This window comes from Thalassophryne amazonica, chromosome 5 (assembly GCF_902500255.1).
Source record: "Thalassophryne amazonica chromosome 5, fThaAma1.1, whole genome shotgun sequence".
Lineage (NCBI taxonomy): Eukaryota > Metazoa > Chordata > Actinopteri > Batrachoidiformes > Batrachoididae > Thalassophryne > Thalassophryne amazonica.
In genome coordinates, this window is record NC_047107.1 from 22,894,324 (window position 1) to 22,909,241 (window position 14,918).

Consider the following 14,918-nt stretch of genomic DNA (forward strand, 5'->3'; position numbering starts at 1 on the left):
CACAGAAACTACCCAAACAATCTTTCATACAAACTGTTTAAAGGGACATTACAGTGTTGTGGTGGAAATTACGGCAATAGTGTGGGACAACTATATTTTGTTTAAAAAAATCACAACAGTTGTATGACACTGAATACCCCAATTATGTTTTGATTATTTTACTGATATTTTATTCAGAGATATTTTAAAACACTAGAAAAAACGTTTTTTTTACCATTCATTTTTATCATTGAAGATCAAAAGTCTGGGTGTGGGACAAGCACAAAACGGCAATATTTGCATATAATGATGCTGAAAAAAGGTGAAAAAGTCATCATAGACTACTAGAACAAATTTCTTAAAACACTTTCATTGTAAAGATAACTATAAAAGTGTGAAATTTCCCCTTTTTTCTGTTTTTTATACAATATGATCAAAGGACATAAGTGCCCGTAGTCTAAGAATCACCCGTACATGTTTATCACGCTACTAGTGTGCAGTACACTGACTGTATTCAACATGGAAACAAGATTTATGTTAAAAATATCTGACATTTTCAGTTCCTCACTTGATGTGCAGTTGCTCTATGTGTCCTTTTTTTTAGGTCTGAAATGACGTATGTACCTGTTTCTAAGAATGAATATATATATATATATATATATATATATATATACACACACACACACAACCCCTGCCAAAAATTATGGAATCACTGGCCTCGGATGATGTTCATTCAGTTGTTTAATTTTGTAGAAAAAAAAGCAGATCACAGACATGACACAAAACTAAAGTCATTTCAAATGGCAACTTTCTGGCTTTAAGAAACACTATAAGAAATCAAGAAAAAAAAGATTGTGACAGTCAGTAACGGTTACTTTTTTAGACCAAGCAGAGGAAAAAAATATGGAATCACTCAATTCTGAGGAATAAATTATGGAATCACCCTGTAAATTTTCATCCCCCAAATTAACACCTGCATCAAATCAGATCTGCTCGTTGACATTGACCCTATGCCATGACATTGACCCTATGTGTCTTTTTGCAAGGAATGTTTTCACAGTTTTTGCTCTATGGCAAGATGCATTATCATCTTGAAAAATGATTTAATCATCCCCAAACATCCTTTCAATTGTCCAAAATATCAATGTAAACTTGTGCATTTATTGATGATGTAATGACAGCCATCTCCCCAGTGCCTTTACCTGACATGCAGCCCCATATCATCAATGACTGTGGAAATTTACATGTTCTCTTCAGGCAGTCATCTTTATAAATCTCATTGGAACGGCACCAAACAAAAGTTCCAGCATCATCACCTTGCCCAATGCAGATTCGAGATTCATCACTGAATATGACTTTCATCCAGTCATCCACAGTCCATGACTGCTTTTCCATTGTAACCTTGTTTTTTTTTCTGTTTAGGTGTTAATGATGGCTTTCGTTTAGCTTTTCTGTATGTAAATCCCATTTCCTTTAGGCGGTTTCTTACAGTTTGGTCACAGACGTTGACTCCAGTTTCCTCCCATTCGTTCCTCATTTGTTTTGTTGTGCATTTTTGATTTTTGAGACATATTGCTTTAAGTTTTCTGTCTTGACGCTTTGATGTCTTCCTTGGTCTACCAGTATGTTTGCCTTTAACAACCTTCCCATGTTGTTTGTATTTGGTCCAGAGTTTAGACACAGCTGACTGTGAACAACCAACATCTTTTGCAACATTGCGTGATGATTTACCCTCTTTTAAGAGTTTGATAATCCTCTCCTTTGTTTCAACTGACATCTCTCGTGTTGGAGCCATGATTCATGTCAGTCCACTTGGTGCAACAGCTCTCCAAGGTGTGATCACTCCTTTTTAGATGCAGACTAACGAGCAGATCTGATTTGATGCAGGTGTTAGTTTTGGGGATGAAAATTTACAGGGTGATTCCATAATTTATTCCTCAGAATTGAGTGAATCCGTATTTTTTTCCCTCTGCTTGGTCTAAAAAAGTAACCGTTACTGACTACGACAATTTTTTTTTCTTGATTTCTTATAGTGTTTCTTAAAGCCAGAAAGTTGCCATTTGAAATTACTTTAGTTTTGCGTCATGTCTGTGATCTGCTTTTTTTCTACAACATTAAACAACTGAATGAACATCCTCCGAGGCCGGCGATTCCATAATTTTTTGCCAGGGGTTGTATATATATACACATACATACATACATACACACACATATTTTAAAAAATCCACCCGCCCTCACCACTTTTTTTCCTGATGTCAAGGATGATAAATAGATTTATTTTTTTTGTTAATGGGGCCTAATAGTAATTATTATTAAAAATGTGGTTGAAGGTGGTGGTGGAAAAGTGGTGCGCGCTTGTTTCCAGTGCGGAAGATGCCAGGTTCAAAACCACCACTGCCCATTCTCCATGTAATATAAATGGACTGCATTTATATAGCGCTTTCCCATCTGCATCAGATGCTCAAAGCGCTTTACAATTATGCCTCACATTCACCCAGATGTCAGGGTGCTGCCATACAAGGTGCTCACTACACACCGGGAGCAATAGGGGATTAAGGACCTTGCCCAAGGGCCCTTAGTGATTTTCCAGTCAGGCGGGGATTTGAACCCATGATCTTCTGGACTCAAGCCCAACACCTTAACCACTAGACCATCACCTCCCCTAAAATATAATTGTGTCAGGCCTCCAGCATAAAGCTTGTGCCAAATCAACATGCAGATCCACCTCACATCTGCTGTGGCGACCCAGAGTGAAAACAAGGTCGGAGCCAAATGGACTTACTCTTAAAAACGCGTGATTTTTCAGAATACAAATTGCACCAGAGTATATACTACAGGATTTTCCAAACTATTAATAAAAAAAAGACATTCAAGTGGTGCAGCTTATACTCTGGAAAATATGGTACACACTTTAAAAAAAAAAGAAAAGAAAAAAAAGACCACCTTCCTGGTTCTGCATCTCATAATCATTTAAAAAGTATTACAAGGCAGATCGCAGAGAAACACTGGTCAGTCATTTGTTTTTTATCTAACCTTCTGAGATGCCTTCCAAATTGTCACTGCAGAGGGAGAAGCGCAGGGTTTTGTCTGGTTTACCATGAAGCTTCGTATCATCAGCATGACCATCCCCCTGAGCCCCATCAGCCATCTGCAGGTTCAAAACCTACAGTCCAACAGCAAGGAAAAAGTCTAATAGTGAGGATAACCTATGAGTGACAAAAACTGTACAAATCTATGCTGGCTGGGACAGTTTTTAATCTTTTATTTTATTTTATTTTTAAAGAATACAATTTTGTGTCCATAGACAAATCATTATAAAATGTACAAGACCAACAACAAACAAATGATGACACCAATTTTGTAAAATAACCTCTAGAGCAATAAACATTAATTCAAGTCATATTACCTCATTCTCTGACATCATCCCAGGGACAGTCTGAGGACCACTTGCAAATGAAATCACCAACACCTCATCTGGCAGCAGCTCATGCAGGGACTCCTGGGAGCTGGCCTCTGTCTCCCCCTCCTGGGCCATGTTGGTACGGCTGCGGCTTCGAGCAGCTGTTGGTTAATGGTTGGAAAGTCATTAGGAAATCTCTCTACAATCAGAAAACATCTTAGAATAAAATCTATCTGAAGCACAGCTTTTTGTTAGATTTAGGAACAAGCTGGGGAAAAAAATGAACATGACACTTTGAAGGCCATGATTCATTAAAAAAAGTCATGTGAAAATGAGAAGCTCAAGTTCAAAGCAAGAAACCAGAGAACTAAAATAATCATCTGGTATAGTATTCATCACAATTTTTCCGTCCAAGTAAAAGTTTTTCCATTTTCAGTTTCCAGTGTTTTTGTTCTAAAATTCTTATTAATTATTTAACAGTTGCTTTTGCTCTGGTTTCTAGATATTAAGACTTTGCAGACAGCGTAAAGTATAATAAAGCCTGAGCTTTCCTCCAGAAGGGATTATTTAAAATCTGAAAATGACTTTCCTTATGAAGCTCTGCAAAGTTCAGTACTTACTATACAAGTTGAAAATAAAGTTCAAATGTAAACTGACTGTAGATTTCAGCAGATACAGCTTTGCTCAATATGTCGTGTTGAGTCCTGTTCTATGTAAATACATTCTCACTAGGAAAAAATAAAATCAAATAAAAATTAAGTAACTATTTGCTATGACAGATGCGGTACAGAACCACTGTTAACTGTCATTAATTTTCTACAAGAGTTATGTACACAGTACAGGACGTACTTTGTACAAGAGTCATGTACACAGCTGAAACATACAGTATAAGCTGTACCGACATGTTGTATTTTGTGCAAGCAGAAATGACATACTAGTGGTGCAGTTTAGCTAAAATTTCCATAAAAATTGTTCATTTTGTGATCAAAGCATGAAATGTGGCACACATTCTAAATTAACTAATGTTTATTTTCAGATATGGAGCCATCCTGGAGCTGACCTCTAATGAGCTACAGGGGTGAATAAAGAATTACACAGGGTCAAAATTAAAAAATGCCCCAATCATGTTGAACATTATACCACATTATTTGTCTGATCATAATGATTCCAAAAAGGTATAGTTTGGACAATCTATGTCTGAATTCCATGGAGTTATGGGGTAAAAACAGCAAAAATGGTGACAAAGGTCAGTTTCAGTTTCAGTTTGTACTGAAACTGAAAAAAAAAATGATCCAAATTATTGGTTAAGTTAATAGCATTTTAAAAAGGAATGTCATGCTTAGTTATTATGTTACAGGGTAACATATGTCATACATCACAGAAGCCAATGGACATAGACATTGTTTGACCTTTATTTTGGAGACCAAGCATTCAATACAGTCAAAACTATTCCATTTATTAATCCTTTTATTTCAACCAATAATTTGCATCACTTTACCAAAATTGGAGCAACTTTAACTTTTGACCCCTGTGCAAACAAACTAATCTTTGTCACCATTTTTGCAGTTTTTACCCCATAACTCCAGAACATTCAGTCATACACAGTCCAAACTATACCTTGTTGAAATTGTTATGATCAGACACAAAGTGGTATAGTTTTCAATATGATTGGAGCATTTCTTTTTAATTTTGACCCCTGTAGTTCATTAGAGGTCAGCTCCAGGATGGCTCCATATACCTTAAAATAAACATTAGCTAATGTAGAATATGTGTGCCAAATTTCCTACTTTTATCACAAAATCAACAAATGTTTTGCTATGCTGTCCCACGATACTGAAATTTTGAGCAGCATGTAACATTGGTTCCACTCAATGATGTTTTTGAGCCTGGTATATTTTGGTGACTCTTGTGCAATGCTCTGCAGACACACAATATATTTTATTGGTTCTTTTGCTGATAAAAGTGCATTCTGGTATTAATTACATTCTAGACATAAGTGGTGGTTTAAATGTATTAAAGCATGAGAGCTGCTGTACTTTAAAGAGATGGGGAAGCATAAAAGATATCTTGGTTATGCAACATACAATGCAACAGTTTATCCAAAGTGAGTATTTTTAGATCTGAACCTGAGACTGAAACAGTGGCTATAAAAAGCCTGCACACTCTTGGACTTGTGTTCATGTTTTTGTGAAAGCTAAGAAGTTCATATAAGGCACATAAGACACTGTAGGCCAAAATTGACTGTTTGGGGTCCGTTCATCCCCTCCATGAAGCTTTTAAACTACTCATAAGTATGTGGGTGGGTTCCTTCCAGGGTTTTAGACAGATCATGATTAAAACAGTTAAAATCTGGTAAAACAAATCCATAAATTAGTAATAATAAAGGTTTTGGACAGATTTGCTGGCAAAATACATAATGTGTCTAAAACTGGAAAATTTCAAGTGTGTATAAAAGTAAAATATTCACATTAAAATAATCACATAAGAACTCTTAATCCAAGCAAAATGCTGTGATAAGCATGGTAATGTACAACAACATATTTAGAACCATATTTATGGTATATCTGGAAACTCTACACTTTTTGGTGAAATCAATGAGACAAAATATACACTCAACAAAAATATAAATGCAACACTTTTGGTTTTGCTCCCATTTTGTATGAGATGAACTCAAAGATCTAAAACTTTTTCCACATACACAACATCACCATTTCCCTCAAACATTGTTCACAAACCAGTCTAAATCTGTGATAGTGAGCACTTCTCCTTTGCTGAGATAATCCATCCCACCTCACAGGTGTGCCATATCAAGATGCTGATTAGAAACCATGATTAGTGCACAAGTGTGCCTTAGACTGCCCACAATAAAAGGCCACTCTGAAAGGTGCAGTTTTATCACATAGCACAATGCCACAGATGTCGCAAGATTTGAGGGAGCGTGCAATTGGCATGCTGACAGCAGGAATGTCAACCAGAGCTGTTGCTCGTGTATTGAATGTTCATTTCTCTACCATAAGCCGTCTCCAAAGGAGTTTCAGAGAATTTGGCAGTACATCCAACCAGCCTCACAACCGCAGACCACGTGTAACCACACCAGCCCAGGACCTCCACATCCAGCATGTTCACCTCCAAGATCGTCTGAGACCAGCCACTCGGACAGCTGCTGAAACAATCGGTTTGCATAACCAAAGAATTTCTGCACAAACTGTCAGAAACCATCTCAGGGAAGCTCATCTGCATGCTCGTCGTCCTCATCGGGGTCTCGACCTGACTCCAGTTTGTCGTCGTAACCAATTTGAGTGGGCAAATGCTCACATTCGCTCGCGTTTGGCATGTTGGAGAGGTGTTCTCTTCACGCATGAATCCCGGTTCACACTGTCCAGGGCAGATGGCAGACAGCATGTGTGGCATCGTGTGGGTGAGCGGTTTTCTGATGTCAATGTTGTGGATCGAGTGGCCCATGGTGGCGGTGGGGTTATGGTATGGGCAGGCGTCTGTTATGGACGAAGAACACACGTGCATTTTATTGATGGCATTTTGAATGCACAGAGATACCGTGACGAGATCCTGAGGCCCATTGTTGTGCCATACATCCAAGAACATCACCTCATGTTGCAGCAGGATAATGCACGGCCCCATGTTGCAAGGATCTGTACACAATTCTTGGAAGCTGAAAATGTCCCAGTTCTTGCATGGCCTGCATACTCACCGGACATGTCACCCATTGAGCATGTTTGGGATGCTCTGGACCGGCGTATACGACAGCGTGTACCAGTTCCTGCCAATATCCAGCAACGTCGCACAGCCATTGAAGAGGAGTGGACCAACATTCCACAGGCCACAATTGACAACCTGATTAACTCTATGCGAAGGAGATGTGTTGCACTGCATGAGGCAAATGGTGGTCACACCAGATACTGACTGGTTTCCCCCCCAATAAAACAAAACTGCACCTTTCAGAGTGGCCTTTTATTGTGGACAGTCTAAGGCACACCTGTGCACTAATCATGGTGTCTAATCAGCATCTTGATATGGCACACCTGTGAGGTGGGATGGATTATCTCAGCAAAGGAGAAGTGCTCACTATCAGATTTAGACTGGTTTGTGAACAATATTTGAGGGAAATGGTGATATTGTGTATGTGGAAAAAGTTTTAGATCTTTGAGTTCATATCATACAAAATGGGAGCAAAACCAAAAGTGTTGCGTTTATATTTTTGTTGAGTGTATTAAAAAAGGGGGTTAATAAAACATTGTAAAACAAGTGTCATCAATTAATTATTTGATTATTAATACTGTGCCAATTTGTCCCCTCCCCATAACCCAAATTCTCCACTCGTTGCCACTGACCTGGGGCCTCATGTACAAAGACTTGCATGGATTTCCTACTGAAACAGGGCATACGTCAAAACCCAGAAATTGGCATAGGCACAAAAAATTCAGATGTATCAAAGTGTGCGTACGCATGGATCCAAGCACGTTCCATTTGCACATCCCAATCAATGTGGAAATGAGCTCACATGCACACGCACCAAGCTCTTACCTTTCCATACCCCTATTTAAATATGCAAATTCATGTAAATAGGTCCTGGGAGCTGGGGATCCCCACTCCTTCAGATCAGTCAACATGAACACAAAAGAAATTATACAGAGGATGAGCTACAAATGACTGGAAATGATGTGGAGACACACAGGGATAGTTTATTTGGTACCCTTGCAAGTGGAATGAAGATGAAACGGGAAAAATATTAGTGGGAGCATGTGTCTGTGTGAGGCCATAGCTACTGTGAGCTCAGAGCAGCACACACACATGGAAGTTTAAAAGGTGAGGTGCGCCGCGGCTGACAAGGTGTAACATTCACACGTTTGTTAAATACTGAGCACAGGGAGAAAATCTGGGGCCTGGTCAGTATCTACAGCTCTAGTTTCACCATCAACAAAAAGAACAGACATTAACACTGGGAGGTCCAAGCTTTTCTCTTCTACCTGTAAAGTCCACAGAGAGTCAAATGACCCCAAGATCCCCCATGGAGAGCTACTTCTGTTATGTAAACAAGGAAGTCTCAGAACACCTCAGGGGAGGGGCTGACTTGGCTAGCCACATTCTTGTGTTTGCATGAGATGCGCAGCTGGAATGAGACTCATTCAAGGTGGAGGTGGGATTACATCAAGGATCAGCTCTGAGTCCTTTCTTGTTTGCAGTGGTGATTGACAGGTTGACGGATGAGATCAGACAGGAGTCCCCATGGACTATGATGTTTGCAGATGACATTGATCTGTAGTGAGAGTACGGAGCAAGTTGAGTCTAGTCTGGAGAGGTGGAGATATGCTTTGGAGAGAAGGGGAATGAAAGTCAGTAGAAGCAAGACTGAGTCCATGTGTGTGAATGAGAGGGAGCCCAGTGGAATAGTGCAGTTACAAGGAGTAGAAGTGGTGAAAGTAGATGAGTTTAAATATTTGAGGTCAACTGTTCAAAGTAATGGAGAGTGTGGTCGAGAGGTGAAGAAGAGAGTGCAGGCAGGGTGGAGTGGGTGGAGAAAGGTGGCAGGAGTCATTTGTGACCGAAGAATATCAGCAAGAGTGAAGGGGAAAGTTTACAAAACAGTAGTGAGACCAGTTATGTTGGACGGCTTAGAGACGGTGGCACTAACAAAAAGACAGGAGGCAGAGCTGGAGGTGGCAGAGCTGAAGATGTTGAGATTCTCTTTGGGAGTGACAAGAATGGACAAGGTTAGGAATGAACATATCAGAGGGACAGCTCAGGTGGGACGGTTTGGAGACAAAGTCAGAGAGGCGAGATTGAGATGGTTTGGACATGTGCAGAGGAGGGACCCAGGGTATATAGGGAGAAGGATGCTGAGGATGGATCCACCAGGCAGGAGGAGAAGAGGGAGGACAAAGAGGAGGTTTATGGATGTGCTGAGGGAGGACATGCAGGTGGTTGGTGTGATAGAGGAAGATACAGAGGACAGGGTGAGATGGAAACGATTGATCTGCTGTGGCGACCCCTAATGGGAGCAGCCTAAAGACAAAGAAGAAGAAGAAGAAGAAGTGCCTGCTTAGCTGAAAGGGCTGCTGATTTGAGCTTAGGTGGATAGATGAAATTTTGTTTTCTGAATTGTATTGAAATGCGACAGGTATACTTGTGGCAAATGCAGAAAAGACCTTCCGTGGCAGTGTGGGGACTGTTAGTCATTGTGAGTGACTGTAACCTGTACCTATTGTATATATTTTGGTTTTCTGGTGTGTTTTTTGGTACATTTTGGTACATTTCAATAAAATCCAGAAAACAAAGTTTTCTTTTGGTGTGTTTTTTGGTACATTTCAATACAATTCAGAAAACAAAAGTGTTCTTTTGGTGTGTTTTTTAGTACATTTCAATACAATTCAGAAAACAAAAGTGTTCTTTTGGTGTGTTTTTTAGTACATTTCAATACAATTCAGAAAACAAAAGTGTTCTTTTGGTGTGTTTTTTGGTACATTTCAATACAATTCAGAAAACAAAGTTTTCTTTTGGTGTGTTTTTTGGTACATTTCAGTACAATTCAGAAAACAAAATTTCATCTCTCCCCCCTGGGTAAAGTTATTTATCCACCTAAGCACAAATCAGCAGCCCTTTCAGACATTAATTATGCAAACACAAGAATGTGGCTAGCCAAGTCAGCCCCTCCCCTGAGGTGTTCTGAGACTTCCTTGTTTACATAACAGAAGTAGCTCTCCACAGGGGATCTTGGTCATTTGACCATCCTGTGGGCCTTTAGAGGTAGATTGGTTATTTGACCAGTCCTTGGTCTTCCAAGTGTTAATAATAACAAAAAACACATTTGAATGCGCACATGCCCAAATGTGGCAAAAAATTACACAAATAACTATTTACCCACACAGCGATCCATTGCGCACTGTGCCAGCCTGCCTGTTCCCACCCCACCCCAATGAATTTGTGCATCACATATGATTTGAACATTGATGGAATGACTGTTTCCTATTAACAAAAACAACATCATGTGATGGCACCTTTATAGCAATGTGTGTGCAGTCAATAGCTCTGATTACATTAGGGAAACAGGTGTCACCAACCCAACAGTCCCACCTACAAATTGGTCCACCCTGCCTTCATTGTGCATGAGTCATTTCAGAGCGTCACCAACAATTCACTGATTATCACGTCGTTTCTGCTTAAAACTGCACTCCAGTGCGACAGATATCTGAAGCTTTTGTACAACAATCATTTCCACATAAATTCAGCATTATTTCATAATAAGTATTTATTTCAGTATTTATCTATCTATCTAAAATATGGCGGACCGGTCAGAGCACCACAGCAGCAACTGTGCTTATGTCATTTCAGAGTGTCAGCAACGAGTCACCAATTATCGCCTTGTTTCTATTTAAAACGGCCTCATTTTACCGTGTCATCTAATGGTTAATCACATTAATCCCTTTGATCGCTTTGGGTGTAGAGAGTCCATCTCAGACAAGCTGCTGTGGTCCCAAATGACGCATGCACAGTGAAGGCAAGGCGGACCAATATTTAGGGGGGACCGTTTGGTCTGCGACACCAGCTCTTGCTCCAAATTGCACCTTAATGCAGGAATGTGATGTACCTGGATGACATTTGGATGACTGCGTTCCACACAGCTGGCCTGGCTCGGCTCAAGGTTGACTGGCCCACTCCTGACCGATCAGCCAGTTTATGCTGGAATGCCCCTGTTGCCAGGAAGCCCAGCGTGGTCAGCACATGTATGGGCACACCTGTGCGTGCAACTCCAGTAACAATGACCTCAATAATCAAAATCGGCTTATGAACCAATTATCGACATTTGCAAGTAAATCCTCATATTCCTTGAATACACACTCACGCTGGATTGGACCATTTGCAAGGTTCTCTAACAACGCTAAGCAGGGGCATTGTTAACACCTTTCACACCGGGCTTGAGTGGAGTTGCATTGTGCTGTGTATAGAGTACGCTGGAATGGCTGCGCATCATGAAAAAACATGCTGCACGCGGTGGGAAGCTTGGCCTGCCTCGTCTTCTTCCATGGATTTGAAGCTTCATTGCCAAAGTTCAGCAGCAATAACAGAGTCCAGACGGATGAATAAAATCAAGCCATGCAGGTATGTATTGATAAAAAACCTAAAAGGATTTTTTGTCAGACTAGAGTAAGGTAGCGTAGAATTGTATAGGCATGGTGTACAGTAACATAGTGTTGTACAGACTTACATACAGTAGCGTAGTGTTGCGTAGAGCACTGCATCCAGTGCACTATGCTGAAAGTACGCGAAAAAATTAACCATGTTTAAACATGTTTTCATTTTTTGCGTCCATTTCACAGACCCCTTTGAACCCTCAGACTATTGCCACTTAGGGCTGCATAGGCTCCGTGTAGTTGATACGCCACATTACGCAACTGTCATTTGGCCCAGTGTGATGGGGCATAAACGCCATTTTATGCATCACTTTGTGCAGGCTTTTATGTCCACCCATATAATTGCAAGCACGTGGGTGTGTTAATTGCTCATTAGTGCGTTGCTGATGTGGACATAACTCTGATGACTTCTTGTTTTCACAATATTAAGTGTCCCAGCATCATCTGTACGTGACAAAAGTGGACAAAATAACTGTAGAAACGTGTGTACACCAGCCAGGATGTTTGTGTGACGGACCGCACATTTCCATGGTCATTTCACTTTTGATACATCTGAACGTTAGCATGGAAAAGGATGTACGCCACGCTTTTAATTTTTTTTTTTTTTTTTTTTTTTTTTGCATACGGACGCTTTATACATGAGGCCCCTGATGTCTTTGCCATATTATCTAAGTTTTGCCACGTTATAAATGACCAGTCTACACTTGTCAAACAACAGATGCAGATGGTAACACATGAAATAAGAGGTACACAGCGAGTATACAGTGTGTCAATAAATGTAAGTTCATACCAGGACTTAATACATTTTCACCAAGGGCTTTACAGGTTTTCACCAGCTTTAACCAGACTAAACTGGTTTAACATGTTTCTGCAGTCATTCTGGCAAAAACAGCTTTTAGACAGACAGTCTAAAACTGAACTCCACTTCCTTCACTTTGCTTTTTATTCCATAAGTGTGTCTCTGGGCTGTGCCAGCTGAGCAAGCACAAATAACAGACAGAAAAACAACACCCTGGGTGAAAGACCTTATTACTGCCTGTTTCATGTAGATAATAAGAAACACAAAAATACATTTACTGAATAGAGAACAGATTTTTTTTTTTGGGGGGGGGGGGGGGGGGTATGTGAGCCAGCACCTTGCTTTTTCCAATGTCTTGGCAACATGCGCAGCCAAAATTTTTTAAATGGACTGCAGTTCTCAAGCACTTTTCCATGAAGCAAACACTCAAAGCACTTTATTGATGATGTCTTGCATTCACCCGTTTACCCGCTGCAAGGTGCTTAAATCCACAATGGGAGCAACTTGGGAATTAAGGACCTCACCCAAGGGCCATGAGATATTTGACACACTGACGGGGAATCAGACAGAGAAACCTCTGGTCACAGGTCCATCTCTCTAACCTCTATATCACCACCTCCCTAAATATCTAAGTACTTATGTCATGTGCATGAATCAAACCATGGGAACAATTTATGTCACACACACTCAAGAGGATTTTTTACATTTTTCTTTTGTTGTTTAAATGGACTTTCTGGGTCTGCACAACTTCATCTGCACACCTTGGAAGTCAGGTATTTTAAGGGTGTACAGCTTTTTAGCTCTCATTCAAGTATATACACTCAACAAAAATATAAACGCAACACTTTTGGTTTTGCTCCCATTTTGTATGAGATGAACTCAAAGATCTAAAACTTTTTCCACATACACAATATCACCATTTCCCTCAAATATTGTTCACAAACCAGTCTAAATCTGTGATAGTGAGCACTTCTCCTTTGCTGAGATAATCCATCCCACCTCACAGGTGTGCCATACCAAGATGCTGATTAGACACCATGATTAGTGCACAGGTGTGCCTTAGACTGTCCACAATAAAAGGCAACTCTGAAAGGTGCAGTTTTGTTTTATTGGGGGGGGGGGGGGGGGGTACCAGTCAGTATCTGGTGTGACCACCATTTGCCTCATGCAGTGCAACACATCTCCTTCGCATAGAGTTGATCAGGTTGTCAATTGTGGCCTGTGGAATGTTGGTCCACTCCTCTTCAATGGCTGTGCAAAGTTTCTGGATATTGGCAGGAACTGATACTGGTCCAGAGCATCCCAAACATGCTCAATGGGTGACATGTCTGGTGAGTATGCAGGCCATGCAAGAACTGGGACATTTTCAGCTTCCAAGAATTGTGTACAGATCCTTGCAACATGGGGCCGTGCATTATCCTGCTGCAACATGAGGTGATGTTCTTGGATGTATGGCACAACAATGGGCCTCAGGATCTCGTCACGGTATCTCTGTGCATTCAAAATGCCATCAATAAAATGCACGTGTGTTCTTCGTCCATAACAGATGCCTGCCCATACCATAACCCCACCGCCACCATGGGCCACTCGATCCACAACATTGACATCAGAAAACCGCTCACCCACACGACGCCACACACGCTGTCTGCCATCTGCAATGAACAGTGTGAACCAGGATTCATCCGTGAAGAGAACACCTCTCCAACGTGCCAAACGGCAGCGAATGTGAGCATTTGCCCACTCAAGTCGGTTTGCCAACCCGGACAGTGGGAATACCACCTCAACCGGCAACTTAGCCCCGCGACTGGACAGCAACAACGTCCGAGGCCCGCCCAACGTGGTGAATTCACTGAGGCCGTGCGCTGCGTCATTAAAGCCGCGCGTCACAAGTGCCGCTTCCCCGAGGCCTCGTGCAGCCACCGCGGATCCATCAGCGCGGAAACACCGAGGCCACGCGGCACCAGCGCAGTGCAGATCCATCCCAGTGACCAACAACGCAGGCTGTTAACATCGGCGATCGTCAAGCTGCCCATAAGCCGACCATGGAGCCTAAGAAGGTTCTGACAGCGGAGGAAGGTGACGATATTAAAAAGTCTCTGGACTTTCTATCAGAGGAGATTTCTGTTGTGAAGGAGCAACAGAAATCAATCATGGATCTGGTGGAGGAGGTGAAGGCATTACGGCTCCAGAACGCAGAGAAAGACCGGCATCTGGTGCAGCTGGAAAATAGAGTGGCTGAATTGGAGCAGTACACCAGAATTAACAACGTCATCATCACAGGTCTTCACATCAAACCACGGTCCTACGCACGGGCGGTAACAGATGAGAGCGGAGGGGATCCCAGTGAACAGGAGGTCAGCTCTGTGGAAAAACAGGTTGTTGATTTCCTCCTATCTAAAGGTATAGAAATGGATTTAAATAACATTGAAGCGTGCCACCCTCTGCCCCGGAGAAATGACGGTGATAAACGAACCGTCATCATGAGATTCATCAACAGAAAACACAAAACAGCACTGTTAAAACAAGGAAGAAAACTGAAAGGGACAAACGTATTCATCAATGAACATCTCACCAAACGGAATGCCGACATCGC

At 41.2% G+C, this 14,918-nt stretch overlaps 1 protein-coding gene across 6 annotated transcripts in view; it reads right to left on the bottom strand.

The window, feature by feature from the left end:
* The window catches only part of gapvd1 (GTPase activating protein and VPS9 domains 1), a 137,755-nt gene that overhangs the window by 67,196 nt on the left and 55,641 nt on the right, over positions 1 to 14,918 (bottom strand). For 3 of the 6 annotated variants that reach the window (XM_034169776.1, XM_034169779.1, XM_034169778.1), the window contains 2 exons: positions 3,386 to 3,543; positions 3,013 to 3,142 (listed from right to left, as the gene is read on the bottom strand). In XM_034169776.1, coding sequence (XP_034025667.1) covers positions 3,013 to 3,142; positions 3,386 to 3,543 — 288 coding nt within the window. The remainder of the gene's footprint in view (positions 1 to 3,012; positions 3,143 to 3,385; positions 3,544 to 14,918) is intronic. The other 3 variants (XM_034169781.1, XM_034169780.1, XM_034169777.1) reach the window with 1 other exon arrangement.